Source organism: Taudactylus pleione, unplaced genomic scaffold (assembly GCF_031769625.1).
Source record: "Taudactylus pleione unplaced genomic scaffold, aTauple2 ptg000329l, whole genome shotgun sequence".
Classification (NCBI taxonomy): Eukaryota; Metazoa; Chordata; class Amphibia; order Anura; family Myobatrachidae; genus Taudactylus; species Taudactylus pleione.
This window is the reverse complement of record NW_028284730.1, coordinates 12,890,154-12,911,049: the sequence shown is the minus strand read 5'-3', so window position 1 is coordinate 12,911,049 and position 20,896 is coordinate 12,890,154. Positions and strand designations below refer to the sequence as shown.

At 46.3% G+C, this 20,896-nt stretch overlaps 1 protein-coding gene and 1 long non-coding RNA gene across 9 annotated transcripts in view; one reads left to right on the top strand and one right to left on the bottom strand.

The window, feature by feature from the left end:
- SORBS3 (sorbin and SH3 domain containing 3) overlaps window positions 1–18,506 on the bottom strand; it is a 47,545-nt gene extending 29,039 nt beyond the window's left edge. For 3 of the 8 annotated variants that reach the window (XM_088443409.1, XM_088443416.1, XM_088443415.1), the window contains exons 1-8: window positions 14,148–15,579; window positions 13,656–13,737; window positions 13,464–13,574; window positions 12,623–12,793; window positions 11,749–11,809; window positions 11,479–11,560; window positions 10,762–11,320; window positions 9,435–9,542 (exon numbers count right to left, since the gene is read on the bottom strand). In XM_088443409.1, the coding sequence (XP_088299535.1) occupies window positions 9,435–9,542; window positions 10,762–11,320; window positions 11,479–11,560; window positions 11,749–11,809; window positions 12,623–12,793; window positions 13,464–13,574 (1,092 nt within the window). In that variant the 5' untranslated portion in view covers window positions 13,656–13,737; window positions 14,148–15,579. Of the gene's footprint in view, window positions 1–9,434; window positions 9,543–10,761; window positions 11,321–11,478; window positions 11,561–11,748; window positions 11,810–12,622; window positions 12,794–13,463; window positions 13,596–13,655; window positions 14,040–14,147; window positions 15,580–18,462 lie in introns of those variants that run through there. The other 5 variants (XM_088443412.1, XM_088443411.1, XM_088443414.1 and 2 more) reach the window with 5 other exon arrangements.
- The window catches only part of LOC148509380 (uncharacterized), a 246,375-nt gene that overhangs the window by 173,986 nt on the left and 51,493 nt on the right, over window positions 1–20,896 (top strand). The gene's annotated exons all lie outside the window — the stretch shown is intronic.

Genomic DNA, 20,896 nt, shown 5'->3' with positions numbered 1-20,896 from the left:
AACCATTGGTGAGCCTCAAAAACAGGAAGACCAGATTAGAGTTTGCCAAACAACATCTAAAAAAGCCATTACAGTTCTGGAACAACATCCTATGGACAGATGAGACAAAGATCAACTTGTACTAGAGTGATGGGAAGAGAAGAGTATGGAGAAGGAAAAGAACTGCTCATGATCCAAAACATACCACCTCATCAGTGAAGCATGGTGGTGGTAGTGTAATGGCGTGGGCATGTATGGCTGCCAATGGAACTGGTTCCCTTGTATTTATTGATGATGTGACTGCTGACAAAAGCAGCAGAATGAATTCTGAAGTGTTTGGGGCAATATTATATGCTCATATTCAGTCAAATGCTTCAGAACTCATTGGACGGCGCTTCACAGTGCAGATGGACAATGACCTGAAGCATACTGCAAAAGCAACCAAAGAGTTTTTTAAGGCTAAAAAGTGGAATGTTATGCAATGGCCAAGTCAATCTCCTGACCTGAATCCGATTGAGCATGCATTTCACTTGAAGACAAAACTGAAGGGAAAATGCCCCAAGAACAAGCAGGAACTGAAGACATTTGCAGTAGAGGCCTGGCAGAGCATCACCAGGGATGAAACCCAGCGTCTGGTGATGTCTATGCGTTCCAGACTTCAGGCTGTAATTGCCTGCAAAGGATTTGCAACAAAGTATTAAAAAGTGAAAGTTTGATTTAGGATTGTTTAGTTTGTCCCATTACTTTTGGCCCCTTAAAAAGTGGGAGGCACATATAGAAACCGTTGTAATTCCTACACCGTTCACCTGATTTGGATGTAATTAGCCTCAAATTAAATCTAAAAGTCTGCAGTTAAAGCACATCTTGTTTGTTTCATTTCAAAGCCATTGTGGTGGTGAATAGAGGCCAAAATATGAAAATTCTGTCAATGTCCCAATATTTATGCACCTGACTGTATATATATATATATACACACATATATGTATGTCGCCCCTGTTTTCCTGGAGTGACAAGGCCATGGTCTGCGTTGACGGACGCAGTTTCCTGGCCTTGCAAGCCAGCCTGCGTAAGATTAGGCTACTCAGCTGGCCGTCGCTGGTTATGCAGCAGCGGGTGTCAGACACCTCTTGCAGCAATTGCATATTTGCAAGGATGGAATTGCAAAGCTGCTTGTGTGCGTCTGTCCTGTGCTGAATCAGCCCCTATATGCTGATATACTTCTCTGTATTATATTGGACGAAACGCGTCTGGACGTGGCTTGACTAGGATGTGATTGCTGTGACGTCACGGGTTCAGAGAGGAACGCGGAATAACATTAAAGATGCCGGTGTGCTGATGCGACTGGGGTTCACGCGCTTCCTCGTGCTTGATTTGTGATAATGCAATATACAGTATCACACATAGCCTATGTGAGTGTTTTTAATCCTTTTAGTAAAGTTAATTACTTTTATATACTACACTATTGTACGCCTCCTTTCATCTTTGTTCATACAGTGCTATACCCTATGGGAGAAGGGCTTATCAGGAGTGCTGCACCACGAATATATATGGACACTTTCTGGACTGTTTAAAAGACACAGATTGTGTAAATTGGGTTAGCCTGTCTGTTTTGGATATGACGAAACATGTTGGGGCGTGCAATGGCGTGACCTTCTGCTACTGCTTGACTGGCCGGATCAGATCCTGGAGACGTTCGGGTGAAACACCGGCCTTATTGTTATTTCTATCATCACTTATGCTTGCGGTGGTTTTAGACCACTTATTTTGTTACGCACGCTGAGCTGAAGTCTTTGTCTTTGTGCACTAAATATAAACAAATAATTTATTGCATAAATGTGGCGCCCCCTTTTTGTGCTATAATGTATGTATGTATATATATAAAGTCAGAAATCCACTGCACTCGCCACTCCTAGATTTGGGGTGCAGACCTGCACTCGCCATTCCCAGGACTGGGGTGCAAGTGGCCTGTGACCACATTGCTTAAATAAATAAAATCAGAAAACCCAGCACTCACCATGTTTAAACACTCACAATGATGTATAAATAAATAAATAATGGGGATTTGGTTCATGGATTGATCAATGCAATTAAGCCCACATCACGGGACCCCACCTTTCTGCAGGTCCGACTCCTACACTATCTGTCACACTGATGGAAACCTGGTAGCTGCTATCACATAGTTTAGACTGAAAAAATGTTACCTGGTTTAAAGGTAAGGCAGTCACCTGACATAGGGCCTGATTCAGAGCCGCTTGTAAGCGGCAGTACACTCGTTCCGAGCGATGTTCGCACTTCTGCGCATGCGTACGGTTTATAATACGCATGCGCGAACCAGTCAGTGCGGCCGAAAAATTTTTGTTCGCTATATAGCGAATGCCTGCTACTTTGAGTGACAGGATGAGGCGTATGTGGGTGGTAACAGGGGAAGGTGCTTGAAAACGGGGAGTGGAATTAAGAACGCAGGCGTGCTTAAAGGTCAAAACGGGCGTTTTATGGGTGTGCATAGTTAAAACAGCAGCGTCATTGACCACGTCACCTGGTTGTTTTATATTCAAAACTGCTTGCAATATAGTGGTAGGAAAAAACAACCACAAGTATAGCGAGCAGTTCATACGCTGATCGATGTACTCGATTAATCTAATAAATAGCGGACATGACGTATGATGCGAGCGGCCAGGGGGCGTATTTTTCAAATAAACGTCCGCAAGTTTTGTTCGCTCGTTCAGACATGGAGGCGTGAACAGACCGCAAAGAGCGAACGGTTCATTTGAATAGCCACCCCCTTTTTCTGAACGAGCGAGCGCTAATTGCGTCCGGCTATGAATCAGGCCCATAGCTTCTATCATATGTATATATTCATTGTGAAAAAAAAACCCATAGCCCACATGCCACAGCTCCCAACAGTCCCGTTCTAAGACCCTGTAAAGGGTGTGGCCAAGTGGGTGTGAATATGGTGGCGTTTTGCTGAATTGTTGGTTTGGGCAGAGCTCATTTTGTCCCAGTTTCTAGGCTTCAATTTATAAAGATATTGTAAAGGGTATTGGTAATTCCCATATTGCTTTGTTGTGATCATTTTATAAGCTACCAAGCCTTCGATTAGACTTTTCTCCAATCATGGGCTATCTTCCATTACTGCGCAGTGCCATGCTGGAGAGCCCATGCGTGCAGAATTTTCTGCCTCCATACTGGGAGTCCGTCAGCCAGTAAGGTAGTTCATGCCCAGTAAACACTTTAACTTTCCTCAGCACTGCGCTCGTGTGAGGTGGAAATCGTGCACGCGTTATGCGTTTATCTGTAACTGCAGTAAGCAGAGCTTACCTCAGTGTACTGAATTGCCAATAGGTCACTCTCAGGTAGTCGCGGTAACCTGCTCCTTCAATAGCACAAAGCTGTGGAAAGCCCTTTTATCACAGGTGATGGATAAATAGAGCCCCTAGGGGGAGATTTATTCCATTTTGGAGAGAAATAAAGTGGAGAAGTTGCTCATCAAAACCAATCACCTTCTCACTGCCATTTTCTAGCACAGCCTGTAAAATGACAGCTAGAAAAACTGATTATTTGGTACTTAGGGCCTGATTCAGACCCGCTCGCGAGCGCTATGCGCTCGTAAGTGGGTCGATGGTGGCCCAGTGCACATGCCGGCTCCGTCGTGCGCATGCGCGAGACTCGGATAGCGACGGGCAAACCGTTGCTCCGGGTCTCGTACCAAAGGGGGCATGCTGTCGATGTTGAGTGACAGCACGCCCCCTTTGGTGGGCGGGCCGGGGGTGTGGCTGCCCAGACGGACGCGTTCCCATGGGAACGCCTACCGTCTGGGGCCAGCCCCACTGACATCACAAGTTATGTCAGTGGGAGCACTCTTGGGCTTGTGGCAACGAGACCCTACCACAAGGGTCTCGTCACAAGCCCGATGGTCTTGACTATCAAGGCCGCTCGCTATAGCTGTGGGTGGTCACCCACAGCTATGCGAGCGGCCAGGAGGCCGTTCTGAAAAACCAGAGGGCCGGCCCTGATTCAGAGGGAGCGCTCTGTCAGAGCGTCCGGCTCTGAATCAGGACCTTAGTCTCTCCACTTTATCTCTTTCAAAGATTTGATAAACCTCCCCCCCAAGGTTGGGAGGTATGTACTATAAGAGCCGCAGTCAGTGTTTACAGCTCTGTGTAAGCCGCACTGCGCATGCTGTGAATTTCATAAAAAAACATGTTCCTGGAATTGTCTTTATTTAAACATTGCATCTATGTAAGTATAATCTCAATGTCCTCTGAGGCTATTGTCCATGCAGCCAGTGATTGGTTAATATAAATGGTGGTCTACAATCCTGGTGCACTGGTTGGAGCTCCTCATAGTCCCTGTGATTTATGACACTTAACCAGAATCAGGTCCTGTGCTATCTCTGCAGTCATATACAGTGCTTACAGAGGAATCTGTATGACATACTGCCGGACTTAGGCCCAGGGGATGTAATACCGACGCCGGAAGCCAGAAAACTGGAAATCCCGACTAAAGTAAGTTCTAACCCTCCGCTTACCCCTAAACCCCCCCCTAGTGCTAACCCTCCCTCCAGGGGTGCATAAATCTAACCCCCCCCTCCCCGCACTCTAAGCCTAACCCTCCCGGGGGGGGGTTGCTTAGCCCTAACCTCCGCCCGGGGGTGCCTAACCCCCCCCTTATCCTAGCCTAACCCTCCCGGGGGGGTGCCTATCCCTAAGTCCCCCGCGGGAGGGCCTAAACCTAACCCCCCTCCCGGGGGGACTTAGACGCCCGGCTTACCATTGTTCGGTCTGCCGGGCGTCGGGATTTCGACGTCTGGATAATGATAGTCGTCTGGATAATGATAGTCGTTGGTATTTCACAGTCGGGAAGCCGGCGGTGGGCATTTCGACCGCCGTCTTCCTGACTACATACCCTTACGGAGACCCACTGTGTTACAGAAGCAGTGCAGGGTAATAGCTATTAGTATATGACCCAGTCAGTCGTCGGGGCCCATAGTGGGAGAATCTAACACTATGTAGATAACTGGGAGTCACAGGACGGGCAGCAGATTTTATTGTGTGAATAAATCACACACTTCCCAAGAAAGGTCAAGTTCTCCCTCTCCATGCCACCCTGCAGGAGATAGTTACAAGCTTCATATATGGACATGTTTAAGAGAAAAACACTTCCAGGACCTGATATAATATGAACTGGGCAAACGTTTTGCTTCAGGTCCAAGAACAATAAGTTTGTCCAAAAAGTCCAGTGAGTCAGAAAAACAAACACGTAATTTTATCCATTCTGATATGTCTAATGGCCAAAACATACGGGCTGTGAGGTGACGTGAGACCAGCCCAGCCCCCCAGAGCAGGCTGGGAGGACGGGTCTGACACCTACCCTAACGGACATGTGAAATACAGGATGAGGAATATTTATAATGAATAAACTATTCAAAATACAGTTTATGTTGCAATTGCTGGTGGGCTCTATTTAGTAAAGTACAAAAAAAACTTTTCTACCACATATTTGCTGGAAAAAGCTAGTTTTGGTGGCTGTGCACAAACAATATATAGATGTGTGAAGTGAAGCTTCTCTCAAAAACATAAAAGTCCTTTTTTTAGCTGCGGCGATTCATAGAGGCCGGTTACTGTGTAGAAGGTTCTCCCTTCTCCCCTGCTTCGTGTATGAATCGCATCACCATACTTTACGCTGTGTACAGATTCGCCATCTGAGTAATTTGTACCGCAAGCCGAACAGAGCATGGAAGCTGCATACTTCACTGTCTGCCCGCCGCTGACTCCGCACCCTTTTCCCAGCATCCTTTCCAGCAGGTCTCAGCTGATCTAGGACGCCGACGCATTCGCTGTGAGGAGCAGGCAGATCGGGCCCCTAAAATGTCTGTATTCCCACTGCCTCCAGGATCGCGGAGGGGCCGGACACGGCCCGAAGACACCGGACAGGTATGTCTGCATGAATGGCTACTAAACAGCACTATATATGGCAGCGATGTGATGCGATGTATAGTGATATTTTTCAGTAGCCACCTTATGTTCTATACGAATAGACCCCATAATGCCGTCCCACTGACCCGTTCTGCACTGTGCTACAATATATAGTGCCGTCTTCTCTTCTCATGGACTGTCCCGCAGGTAGCTTTATACACAGATGGTGAAAAACACAGATTTCCTGCTGTATATAGCTGATTTTGCTAAATAGATCCCTAAGTCTAGTAACCAGGGGCAATCAGCTGGGTGTGCTTCAGACTGGAAATGATTAGGCATGCTGGTCATTATAGTTCAGCTTAAATCAATTTAACTACGGGCCTGATTCACTACGGATCGCTATTGTGATCGCAGCTCCTCAATCGCACTCAGGTCTGCTGTGAAAATATGCTAATAAATGCTATCACAATGCCAGCATAAGGACGCCCACTGCCTCCCGCTACCGCTATCTCACACCCATAATACCTTGCAGTCCTGCGTATACATCGGAAACATTGAGTACCATCGGCCCCTCACGCACAATAACAGCAGCCGTGACCTTACTTAGAGATTACTAACCTCGTTGCACGCAGTAAGTACTCAAGCTGCGTATGCTGGCGCTGTGGCTAATTTAGGCGCGCCCATGTAACGGCGTTCAAATAGACAGGCGCGTCTGCGTTTCTCCAACCCCTCCCATCTGGTAGAGCTAAGGGCAGGAGTGGGGACTCGGGGAATGTTCAGGAGCTCAGTGCTGGTGTGAGGTTTGGGGCAGGTGTGGGGGCTCCAGGAATGTGCGGGGACTTAGGGCAGGTGCGGGAGCTCGGGGCATGTGCAGGGTCTAAGGGTAGGTGTGGGGACTTAGGGCATATGGAGGGGCTTGGGCCAGTTACTGGGGCTCGAGGAATGTGCAGGGTCTAAGGGTAGGTGTGGGGACTTAGGGCATATGGAGGGGCTTTGGCCAGGTGCTGGTGCTCGGGGAATGTGCAGGGTCTAAGGGTAGGTGTGGAGACTTAGGGTAAATGGACGGGCTCCCGCCAGGTGCGGGGACTCTGGGAATGTGCAGGAGCTAGGGATAGGTGCAGAGTCTTGGGACAGGTGCGGGATCAGGGCTCAAAACATACATGAACTGAAAGATTGTGTTTTTTTCACTTCACAAAATAATTCTTATTTTATGGACAGTATCCTCATTAAAAAAATTTATTTAATGTAGTATTCTTATTTTTTATTTTTTTTCAGTTTATTCTTTCTGTTAATACCAACAGAGCAGGTATTGCAGCAGTACTTAATAAATAGTGTAATATTTGCATAGGGGAATATGGTAAAAACCTGTTATCACCGGTGGTAACTGCTATCACGAGTAAAAAAGGCCCTATTGCCTTTAATAAATAGATCACTGGATCACATAATTTATTCAAAAGTACCTTCATATACAACTTTATGTATTTATATAAAATATACATCATGCATTAGAAATTAAAACCGCATTGATTGACGAAAAAAAGCTAAATGTATTAAATCTAACCAGTCTATCCCTGATAAACACAACATGTGGCTTTCCAACTCTTGTGGAACTACAACTCTATGGGGTATTTTTACTAAAGTGAGAGTTTTTAGAAGTGGAGATGTTGCCCATAGCAACCAATCAGATTCTACTTAATGTTTGCCTACTACCTTCTAGAAGATAATAGCTAGAATCTGATTGGTTGATATGGGCAAAATCTCCATTTATACAAACTCTCACTTTAGTAAATGTACCCCTATGAGTCTCTGGCTACTGGGTTACACTGGGATTAGTAGTTCAACACCAGCTCGAGTGGCACAGATTGCCTAAACTAGTAAAGAGTCCTAGAGGGAGATTTACTAAGGGCATAGTTGACGACAATCTGTCTGCCAGGTTGGCACAATGGGTGGGGGGAGGCGTGACACACATTTGGGGGCAAAGCCGGGGCGTAACTTTGCGATCACATCGCGGCCCAGCCCCCTTTACACAATGCTGAGATTATCGGCATTGTGCTGCAGGGGGTGGGGCCACAATGACGCAATTCTGTGCGAATCGTGTCATTGGCTCCTCACGGATCACCAACTTGTACTGTATAAGTGAGTGGCTGCAGGGTGAAAGGGGACGCCGGAGGGCCCTTATTGCCCCGCATGCTGATACTTTTAGTTCTCGGCGGGGGTGGCTTGCTGGGTCCTCTAGTTCCCTTGTAAAAGACAATATTAGTTTATATACATTATTTAACATATAGTATATACATTATTTAACACTGCATCCACTGGCCAGGGATGCGCGGGATAGCCCCAGGCTTCAGGTCCAGCTTGGGTTAACCTGGAGAGAATGCTTTGGCTGGGGACCCTGTGAAGCGTGTCTCCCCGGCTGCGGCGCTAGTGGAGCCCCCTTTGCTGGTTCTAAAAATATGGGGGACCCCTGCGCCAATTGTTCCCCATATTTTTAGAACCAGCGCCAGATCCAACAGCTCGGTGCTGGTTCATTAAATACAGGGGACCCCTACGTTTTCTTTTCCCTGTATTTTGGAACCAGTGTGGGCTGAAAGAGCCTGGAGCTGGTTATGCTTGGGATTGGGAGCCCACTTCAATTTTTTTTAAAATATTTTATAATTTAATGGGTTATTTAAAATCAGAAGCATACACGGATCTCACTGATCTCTATATGCGTCTGCTCAACACGCTGCAGGGGTTTGGGAATTCATGTGCGATTTGGGGACAATACGAGTGAAGTCGCACACGCCACAACACGAGCATTATCACCATTGAATGACCATTGTCAGCCTGTTCAGATTTGCTGAAGGAAATGTTCCAGCGATAAAATCCGATTTGTAATTGCAGCCCAACAAGGATCAGATTTGAACTTAAGCAACATTATATTATAAGCAGTGCTTGTATGAAGAAATAATAGGTTTGGAAATTTACCCTTTTCCATTAAGGTGCATATACCTGTATTGTAATTTGTTCTGTAGGAAAGGGGGCCAGGGGGGTTATAATTTACATACATCCATTACATTACTGTTAAACCACTTGTTTATGGTTAAAGTATACACGTCACCGGGTCTGGTGCAACCCGGTACGCACTCCGTATGCCCCTCGTGCGGCGGCCGAAAAGGGTGTGTGAGCTAACACAAAGGGGCGTGTTCTAATGGGAAATCCCTCCGGGGCATGTCCAGCGTCCCCGATGATGCTGGGCTGCCCCCGGAGGCTAGTGTCTGCGCTGTTGGCTCCTCCTCTGTGACAGGAGATGATTGCTGCAGGAGAATGTCACACTACAGCACGCGGCTCCTGTCATTGAGGAGGAGCCGGCATTTTGGTATCTCCCCCCTCTGAAGGTGACACCCGGTGGGGCCCGCACCCCCATAGCGAAGCTGATCGTGCCCTTTCATTTAAACACACATGTGAAGTGTGGGACCAGATTTACTCAAATTATCTGATGAATAGATCACTAAATCTACACGGAATAAATACTGTAGGTGTGAGTCCGGCCGTTCTTACCTCACACTGCTCCAGGGTAGGTAGGTTGGTTTCCGAGCGCTGTTCGCAGGCCTGCAGATCTTTGTCCAGTTCATCTGTGAACTGACGCAGGTCGGACTCCAGCTGCTCCTGCCAGACAGTGGGGGTGCAGGTTACACATACAGGTGTTTGTGTTCTTATGTTTTTACAGAGAAGAGAACATCAAGACAAATAAACAGAGGGGTCTATTCATTAAGATATGCGGTAAAGAATTGTTACTTATCGCTATAGATTGCATCACTTCGATACGATCTATAGTTTTGATAAGTAGCAATTCATGGACACTTACCTTCGGGTCCCATCGGTGGCAGCAGCAGCAGCGATTGGGGGCGCGGGGGCAGCTTGGATAGAGGTGGAGCAGAAGGTGACCCCCCCTTACAATACCGGCGGATGCCGGGTCACTTTACAGTAGCGGCGGCAAGGGAAGGAATAGGGGGGGAGTCGCGGGGGCAGAGGGCAGCCTGGATTAAGGTGACTGGGCATATGCACTTTAAAATAGCGGTGGCAGGGGTAGAAAGTGGAATGGGGGGGGGTCCTGGGTCAGTGGGGGGCAGCCGCCATCCAGCTACCAGCACTGCAGGAGGTGGTGACCCGACATATGCATATACCCTGGGCACCTCTGATTGGCTGCTGGCAGATAAGGGGGCGGAGATAACCAGGAGAAGGCAGGAAAACGGCTGTCTTCGCTGCTCTTCTCCCCTAACAGCACTGCTTACACCATCCCGAGATGGCGAATGCGTTGCTAGCTGAGGACTGTATGGTGCTGCGATACATACAGGAGCGGGTGCACCAATGGAGAGGTAATGAGCTATGAATAGCTCGTAGCAGAGAAATGCCCTGTTTTCAGCTAAACAGGACACTTCACTGCTTCATGAATAGACCCCACAGAAGCAAATGAGAACCTGCCATGCAACAAGCACTGTCATATATGTGGTCTTGTGGCTTCTAGCATGCTTAGGGATATGGTTAAAATTGCTGGATTGAGCCCTTGATGATATAATGTGCCTATATACATGTACCATGTGTTCCACATATATTGAGTGTATTTTACAAATACACAGTTGAAATGTACCAGCCACCTACACAGAGTGGAGTCAGCCATTTTGTGCGCTGAGGGAATAGCCATGTGAACACAGCTTATCAAGTCATTAGGAACTAGAGACATCACTGAGGCAAAATGTGAATGACCTGTCTGCATACTCATGAATAGGTAACAAAATGGCTACCTCTGTAGGTGGTCGGTACACTGAAAGTATGTGTTGCCATCCAAAACACTGTCTATGTTCCCTTATATTCAGTAATCACTAACCAAGATCTTGGAAGTGGATCTCCTTTGCGGCTGCCTGGAGATATTGTATGACGGACTCTTTGCAGAACTTGTGGATGTAAAGGAAGACTGTTTATCCTGCTTACTGATGCTTTGTGGGGAGGATATCTCCTTACTGGCAATATGAGTTGAGTCAGAGACTTGGGAACTGTGAAAGGAACGATCGGAGAGCAAATGAAGTGGAGCAGGTTTTAGTTTCTCATGATAGGTCTGGCTGTGATGTGTTGGTGCTCGCGAAGGCTGCGTGGTGGAAGAGTGTGTATTGTTGGAGCTAATTGTAAACTGTGACCCTCCAGAAGAGAAGCGTGGAGATAGCTGGGCCTCTGCTGGTGGACGAGGTGACTGACGTGGCAGAGTAGTAGCTCGTATCTTGATGGAAGATGACTCTGGAGATGATTGAGTACTGGAGGCGGTGATGGTTTTGCTTGGTAACTCTCTGATGGAGGACTTTACCGTTATCTGCAGACTTTTAGGTTCATGACTTCTTGTTCTGGAGTGCTCCCCCAGCTTTGGTTGATCATTTCCCAGATACTTTATAAACCTGCAGTCAAAAGGGAAAAACAAAATCATCATACTATGCAAATATGAGTTATCTATGCAACTGAAATGACCGTGGGTATAATATTGTGAGATGGTAAAATGTCCTCCCAATGGTATCAGTGGAGCATAGACGGGATGCTAGGCACTGCAGGTAGTTACCTGGAATTGTTTGACACATCGAGGTACTGTGTTTGGTGATCAGCAGGTTTGGACCCCTCCTCAATGTCACTGTCCTCAGAATCTAAAAGAACAATTAGTTACAAAGTCACCTTCACACATTACGGACATCTATGGAAACCGTTCCACAGATATCTGTACAAAATAGGTAATGTTACCCATAGTAACCAGACTAGAAAATTACATTTACAATCTGGTTGGCTGCTATGGACAGTACCATGATGTGTGTGCTGAGAACTAGTGACCACTGACCTGACATCTGGTGCAGAACCCTGAACATGTTCCTGTACCATTGCCGTGGTTTGTCCACACTCTGGAAGAACATAGAGGAAATCAGGCAACAGAGAAAGCCCTGTCATACCTCCAAACTGCCCTGTCTCTCTCCCAAACTGCCCTGTCTCTCTCCCAAAATGCCCTGTCTCTCTCCCAAACTGCCCTGTCTCTCTCCCAAACAGCCCTCTCTCTCTCCCAAACTGCCCTGTCTCACCTCCAAACTGCCCTGTCTCTCTCCCAAACTGCCCTGTCTCACCTCCAAACTGCCCTGTCTCTCTCCCAAACAGCCCTGTCTCTCTCCCAAACTGCCCTGTCTCTCTCCCAAACAGCCCTGAAAGACAATGAGCAGCCTTCTGAAAGCCATTATGTGGAGGATTTAGGGTGGGATTAAAGTTGTCCCAGTGTCCCCACCAGAGGAAGCTATTGGGAGGTCCACTCTTCAGTTACAGAAAGTATTGTATAAATAATTGTGTATCACAATTGTATACACACATTTAATTTCCCCTTTTATCATTGTAAATGCAGCCTGAGTCCTGTATATGGTGCCCAGTAGTTAACACATACATTATGTCTGATAAAGCTGGAGAACTCTTATCACATACTAAGTATGGTTCTGTATTATATTCTGAAAATCTGGCTATTCTGTAAGGAGATGTGTGGCTATACTATAGCCTGGATATATACTGGACATTTGGTGCTGTATAATATACTGATCAAAATCAATAGGGATGATACTGAGGTCACATGAGGGATGTCAGGAGCCACAGGGACCTCTATTAATGTCACTACCATAAGATATATAGATCCATAACATAATAACATATAAGGCTAAAGCAGCTTATTTGAGACTCACAGATCTGGAGGCAAAGGGCATCCCGTCTTCATCTGTGGGTCCAATGCCATCATAGCGGATCCAGTGTCTCTCTACACGTGGGCTTGTGCTCTCCAACGTATCGCCCAATGGATCGTCAGAGGTAAATACCATTGTGGCCTTGTAGAATGTGCCACTATCGGCAGAGCTCGCCTGATGAATGATAGAACAATGTACAACATAAATAGTTTACTGAATAACAATACAGGTTCTCGTGGTGTTCATCAATGATGACGCATTTTAATCCTCGGCATAGTCACTGGTGTCACTGGTTGCCGAACTCGCAGTCAAGTGTCGGAATCTAGGGAACCAATATCTTGTAGAGCGGAACTCTAGCTGAGTAACAGGGACACATGGAATCTAAGCTCCCACCCGGGATCCCCTTTACTACTGCAGACTTGAATCCTGATTTCTGATCCTCCCCACCCACATTAGGGTGGTGGACAGGGAGCTAATATTACACAAGTTTTCTGCCATCTAGCTTCATTTAAATATCTCTATTTGGTTTGGCATTTGGGAAAATCTAAAATATGCTGCCATAACGAATAAAGGGCTTGCTTCAGAGATGGACGCTATTCCAATGTTTACGCAGTTGAGCGATCATCGGTACTCTGCGCATGTGTATATGTCGCACTGCGCATGCATCAAGTTAGTTTCATTTTCGCTGTCGCTAGCAGTGAGGATTTGTTGGCAAAGTGGGAAGGGAAGGGACTGCTTATGGGTACATAGCTTCGCTCAGCCGCTGCGTACAAATCTGGAGCTGTGGTGGCATTAGCATTCATCTCTGAATCAGACCCAAAGTCTGACAATGGCAGAATCTTACCGTGTGACCATTGTGGTCCAGTGAAGGTCCCTGAACCTGCTTCTTCTGCAGGTGACGGGGGATGAAGTCATCCAGTGATAGCAAGTCTGCTTCTATTCCTATTAGCGCCATCTGCTGGAAGTGACATGTCATTATACGACAATATCCTGTAATGCCACAACACCTGCCCCTGCACTGTTATAGAGATTTCACCTGTTCTTGTTGTTAGTAGTCCATCAAGTCACTTCTTACACGGATCTCTCACTGCATGCATGTATGTATGATGAGGAAACTCCTACACAAAGTAACACAATCATTACGTGACAGAGACAAAACAGCCGCCACACAGTATCACCAGTCTCCTCAATGGCTGGCAATCTATCACACCACACATATGCACTCAAGTTACACAATAGTGCACAATACGTCACAGCCACACAACACCAACAAGCTCCTGTCACACACGTACTGTATGTGTATACTGCAGTAATTTCTATTCTTCAAAGGGAATGTTAGCACACACCCTTCTCTATGGCTAATACACACCCCTGCTGCTTTCCATGACACACACACACTGTTACTGCTCTGCTAGTCCCATTTCTGACACACACACACACACACACACCCACCCACCCACACACACACACCCACCCACCCACACACACACACACACACCCACCCACCCACACACACACACCCACCCACCCTCTGAACTCTGCCCTTAGAGCCCAGATAAATGTTTAACAGTGAGGGAACTCCTACAGCTGAAGTTTAACAGCAAGTTTACGGGGAGGTTAGACCGAGGCAGATGTCAGGTAGGGGATGTGGATGCACAGGGAGGTCTATATAGGGAAGGTTAGATATAGGCAGATGTCAGGTAGGGGATGTGGATGCACAGGGAGGGGTATAAGGGAAGGTAGATAGAGGGAGATGTATAAAGGGAGGTTAGAGGCAGATATCAGGTACAGGCTAAGGATCCAAAGGGAGATGTATAAGGGAAGGTTCAATAGAGGGAGATATGGATACAGAGGGAGATGTATAAGGGGAGGTTGGATACAGGTTATGGATATAGAGGGAGATATATAAGTGGAGGTTAGATAGAGGGAGATCATGTATAAGGGGAGGATAGATACAGGCTATGTATACAGAGAGGGATGTTAGATACAGGCTATGTATACAGAGGGAGATGTATAAGGGGAGGTTAGATACAGGCTATGTATAAAGAGGGGATGTATAAGGGGAGGTTAGATACAGGCTATGTATAAAGAGGGGATGTATAAGGGGAGGTTAGATACAGGCTATGTATACAGAGGGGATGTATGAGGGAGGTTAGATACAGGCTATGTATACAGAGGGGGATGTATGAGGGGAGGTTAGACACAGGCTATGTATACAGAGGGGGATGTATGAGGGGAGGATAGATGGAGGCTATGGATACAGAGGGAGATATATAAGTGGAGGTTAGATAGAGGGAGATCATGTATAAGGGGAGGTTAGATACAGGCTATGTATAAAGAGGGGATGTATAAGGGGAGGTTAGATACAGGCTATGTATAAAGAGGGGATGTATAAGGGGAGGTTAGATACAGGCTATGTATACAGAGGGGATGTATGAGGGAGGTTAGATACAGGCTATGTATACAGAGGGGGATGTATGAGGGGAGGTTAGACACAGGCTATGTATACAGAGGGGGATGTATGAGGGGAGGATAGATGGAGGCTATGGATACAGAGGGAGATATATAAGTGGAGGTTAGATAGAGGGAGATCATGTATAAGGGGAGGTTAGATACAGGCTATGTATAAAGAGGGGATGTATAAGGGGAGGTTAGATACAGGCTATGTATAAAGAGGGGATGTATAAGGGGAGGTTAGATACAGGCTATGTATACAGAGGGGATGTATGAGGGAGGTTAGATACAGGCTATGTATACAGAGGGGGATGTATGAGGGGAGGTTAGACACAGGCTATGTATACAGAGGGGGATGTATGAGGGGAGGATAGATGGAGGCTATGGATACAGAGGGAGATATATAAGTGGAGGTTAGATAGAGGGAGATCATGTATAAGGGGAGGTTAGATACAGGCTATGGATACAGAGGGAGGTTAGATAGAGGCTATGTATACAGAGGGGGATGTTAGATACAGGCTATGTATACAGAGGGGGATGTATGAGGGGAGGTTAGATACAGGCTATGTATACAGAGGGGGATGTATGAGGGGAGGTTAGATACAGGTTATGTATACAGAGGGAATGTATGAGGGGAGGTTAGATACAGGCTATGTATACAGAGGGGGATGTATGAGGGGAGGTTAGATACAGGCTATGTATACAGAGGGGGATGTATGAGGGGAGGTTAGATACAGGCTATGTATACAGAGGGGGATATATGAGGGGAGGTTAGATACAGGCTATGTATACAGAGGGGGATGTATGAGGGGAGGTTAGATACATGCTATGTATAAAGAGGGGATGTATGAGGGGAGGTTAGATACATGCTATGTATACAGAGGGGATGTATGAGGGAGGTTAGATACAGGCTATGTATACAGAGGGGATGTATGAGGGGAGGTTAGATACATGCTATGTATAAAGAGGGGATGTATGAGGGGAGGTTAGATACATGCTATGTATACAGAGGGGATGTATGAGGGAGGTTAGGTACAGGCTATGTATACAGAGGGGATGTATGAGGGGAGGTTAGATACAGGCTATGTATACAGAGGAAGATCATGTATAAGGAGAGGATAGGTAGAGGCTATGGATACAGAGGGAGATGTATAAGGGGAGGATAGATAGAGGCTATGAGTACAGAGGGAGGTTAGAGAGAGGCTATGTATACAGAGGGATGTATGAGGGGAGGTTAGATACAGGCTATGTATACAGAGGGGATGTATGAGGGGAGGTTAGATAGAGGTTATGTATACAGAGGGGGATGTATGAGTGGAGGTTAGATACAGGCTATGTATACAGAGCAGAGGAAGATCATGTATAAGGGGAGGATATTTAGAGGCTATGGATACAGAGGGAGATGTATAAGGGGAGGATAGATAGAGGCTATGGATACAGAGGGAGATGTATAAGGAGGATAGATAGAGGCTATGGATACATAGGGAGATATATAAGTGGAGGTTAGATAGAGGGAGATCATGCATAAGGGGAGGTTAGATACAGGCGGGGATACAGAGGGAGGTTAGATAGAGGCTATGTATACGGAGGGGGGTGTTAGATACAGGCTATGTATACAGAGGGGAATGTATGAGGGGAGGTTAGATACAGGCTATGTTTACAGAGGGGGATGTAAGAGGGGAGGTTAGACACAGGCTATGTATACAGAGGGGGATGTATGAGGGGAGGATAGATGGAGGCTATGGATACAGAGGGAGATATATAAGTGGAGGTTAGATAGAGGGAGATCATGTATAAGGGGAGGTTAGATACAGGCTATGGATACAGAGGGAGGTTAGATAGAGGCTATGTATACAGAGGGGATGTATGAGGGGAGGTTAGATACAGGTTATGTATACAGAGGAAGATCATGTATAAGGAGAGGATAGGTAGAGGCTATGGATACAGAGGGAGATGTATAAGGGGAGGATAGATAGAGGCTATGAATACAGAGGGAGGTTAGATAGAGGCTATGTATACAGAGGCATGTATGAGGGGAGGTTAGATACAGGCTATGTATACAGAGGGGGATGTTAGATACAGGCTATGTATACAGAGGGGAATGTATGAGGGGAGGTTAGATACAGGCTATGTATACAGAGGGGGATGTAAGAGGGGAGGTTAGACACAGGCTATGTATACAGAGGGGGATGTATGAGGGGAGGATAGATGGAGGCTATGGATACAGAGGGAGATATATAAGTGGAGGTTAGATAGAGGGAGATCATGTATAAGGGGAGGTTAGATACAGGCTATGGATACAGAGGGAGGTTAGATAGAGGCTATGTATACAGAGGGGGATGTTAGATACAGGCTATGTATACAGAGGGGGATGTATGAGGGGAGGTTAGATACAGGCTATGGATACAGAGGGAGATGTATAAGGGGAGGATAGATAGAGGCTATGGATACAGAGGGAGATGTATAAGGAGGATAGATAGAGGCTATGGATACATAGGGAGATATATAAGTGGAGGTTAAATAGAGGGAGATCATGCATAAGGGGAGGTTAGATACAGGCGGGGATACAGAGGGAGGTTAGATAGAGGCTATGTATACAGAGGGGGATGTTAGATACAGGCTATGTATACAGAGGGGAATGTATGAGGGGAGGTTAGATACAGGCTATGTATACAGAGGGGGATGTAAGAGGGGAGGTTAGACACAGGCTATGTATACAGAGGGGGATGTATGAGGGGAGGATAGATGGAGGCTATGGATACAGAGGGAGATATATAAGTGGAGGTTAGATAGAGGGAGATCATGTATAAGGGGAGGTTAGATACAGGCTATGGATACAGAGGGGGATGTATGAGGGGAGGTTAGATACAGGCTATGTATACAGAGGGGGATGTATGAGGGGAGGATAGATGGAGGCTATAGATACAGAGGGAGATATATAAGTGGAGGTTAGATAGAGGTAGATCATGTATAAGGGGAGGTTAGATACAGGCTATGGATACAGAGGGAGGTTAGATACAGGCTATGCATACAGAGGAAGATGTATAAGGGGAGGTTAGATAGAGGCTGTGGTTGCAGAGGGAGATGTATACAGTCAGAAGGGATAGAGAAACATATTGCATGGAGAGAGATGGTGACAGAGGGAGAACATGTGAATGTATTAGGAGGAGGAAGGGAAATGATGGAGAGTGGGAGAAGGAGAGAATGTGTGCAAGAATGTGACAGGGAGGAGGAGAACAGAGCAATTAAGATACGGAAAGAAACACAAATGGAAGAAAAGTTCAGTATTCTTGGGGTAAAGTGGATTCAGAGAGATAAAACCAAAAAAGGGAAAGATCTGAGAAAGGTAAAACTGTAAGAAAGTAATAATATAACAGAGCTGTACATACAGTGTCCCGATGTCATTACCCCACTGCATTGTCTGTGAGAGCAGTGTAAGCAGATGCATTTTGCCCACGTTAGCTCACATCTATGTGGATTGTTGCCAACTGGCCCAGATTTAAAGGGGCAGCTCCGTGTTTCAAAATGTGTCCCTGGAATTATTCTCCCTTAACTCTCCTTATAATTGATCTGCTGTTGTCCTAAACGTAATTGTATGACTGACCAATTACTTTTCTGTATGCTTGGTGCTAGCCTATCATTCTCTGGGATGTGTATTGTAGGAGAGTGTTAATAATATTGCTAATTATAACAGCAGTCAGTAAGCTCATCATTATAGTGTAACCAGCACCGCCTGTGATTGGTGTAGCGGCATATGCCTGGCAGCATAGTGGAAATGATATCAGAAGGTTGGCACCCATGTATGCGCATAATAAATAAGCACACCTTGGCAGTGTAATATAAAATAGGTGTTATTACACACAGCAGAGAACAATGCACAGCTGGTGTGTGAGTTTGTTAGTAGACGCCAGTGGAACCATACGTGACTGCCTATCTCATATATCTTCCTACAGTATGGTATAGCCCCAGTACTCTGCTGGCATCTAGCTCAGTGGGCATAGTATAGGAAAACGTAGCAGCTGGATGTAATATCATCTGAAGCTGCAGCAGAGTTACGGCCAATAAGTTGCAGTAATGATGCTGAAATCCATTCCAAAGAAAAAGAGAGAGAGTAGGAAAAATAGATAGTGTGGAAAGTGCAGTACGGGAGCCAGGGCAGCTACTGAGGCCGCCAGCTATGACGTTTTCATGCTGTACATCTGTATAGCTATAACTCTGTCCGTACAGTACTTTCTATTAAAACACACATTCTGCTTAGTTGTGCATGCTTTATTACTTATTAATAAATGTAATATTATATGTAGCGGACTGAAGTAACATCTGAATCTGTGGGCCAGATTCTGAGTTGAACGCTGTTATCATTGCTGCTGCGTGATGCTAAAATATGCTAATGTCTTGTGCGACTATACGTCTCCTAACGGCTTCTGTGATCCGCTGCTGCGTCCGAGGACACAGTATCGGATCACCATTGGGCAGCCATCGGCCATCAGATCACTATTGGGCAGCCATCGGCCATCAGATCACCATTGGGCAGCCATCAGATCATCATTGGGCAGCCATCGGCCTTCAGATCACCATTGGGCAGCCATCAGATCACCATTGGGCAGCCATCGGCCATCAGATCACCATTGGGCAGCCATCGGCCATCAGATCACCATTGGGCAGCCATCGGCCATCAGATCACCATTGGGCAGCCATCAGATCACCATTGGGCAGCCATCGGCCTAAGCTTACTTGCATTGGAAGAGGCAGACCCTGGCCTCGGCACTCCCAGGAAACATGGGCAACATGGCCCCATTTTTAGGAATTCTGCTCGGCGCCACCTGCTCCCTGCACTCAAATGGCCGCAGCCTTTCAGTAAGGCTGCAGCTTAGAGGGCACTGCATGTGGCGATGCAGGACCCGCTCTGCACAAACGCAGTCCCCTCCACTGTCCGAGATGTGCGCAATCCGTCGGCTTTGCTAATATTGCTGAATCAGGCCCTATGTCCATAATGGCCAGTAGTATGTACAGCAGTAGCAATAATAATGGTCAGTAGTAAGTACAACAGTAACAGTATAGCCAGTAGTATGTAGTAGTAGTAGCAGTAATGGGCAGTAGTATATACAGCAGTAGCAGTAATGGGCAGTAGTATGTATAGCAGTAGCAGTAATGGCCAGTAGTATGTACAGCAGTAGCAGTAATGGGCAGTAGTATGTACAGCAGTAGCAGTAATGGCCAGTAGTATGTACAGCAGTAGCAGTAATGGCCAGTAGTATGTACAGCAGTAGCAGTAATGGGCAGTAGTATGTATGGCAGTAATGGCCAGTAGTATGTATAGCAGTAGCAGTAATGGCCAGTAGTATGTACAGCAGTAGCAGTAATGGGCAGTAGTATGTACAGCAGTAGCAGTAATGGCCAGTAGTATGTACAGCAGTAGCAGTAATGGGCAGTAGTATGTACAGCAGTAGCAGTAATGGCCAGTAGTATGTACAGCAGTAGCAGTAATGGGCAGTAGTATGTACAGCAGTAGCAGTAATGGCCAGTAGTATGTACAGCAGTAGCAGTAATGGCCAGTAGTATGTACAGCAGTAGCAATAATAATGGTCAGTAGTAAGTACAACAGTAACAGTATAGCCAGTAATATGTATGGCAGTAATGGCCAGTAGTATGTATAGCAGTAGCAGTAATGGGCAGTAGTATATACAGCAGTAGTATATACAGCATACTTGCCAAGTCTCACTGATTGTCAGGGAGACTCCCTGAAATAGTAGCAACCCCCCTGACTCCCTGAAGAGTCTAGCAATTTCCCTCATTGCACCTTACCCCCATTATGTAGCTGTT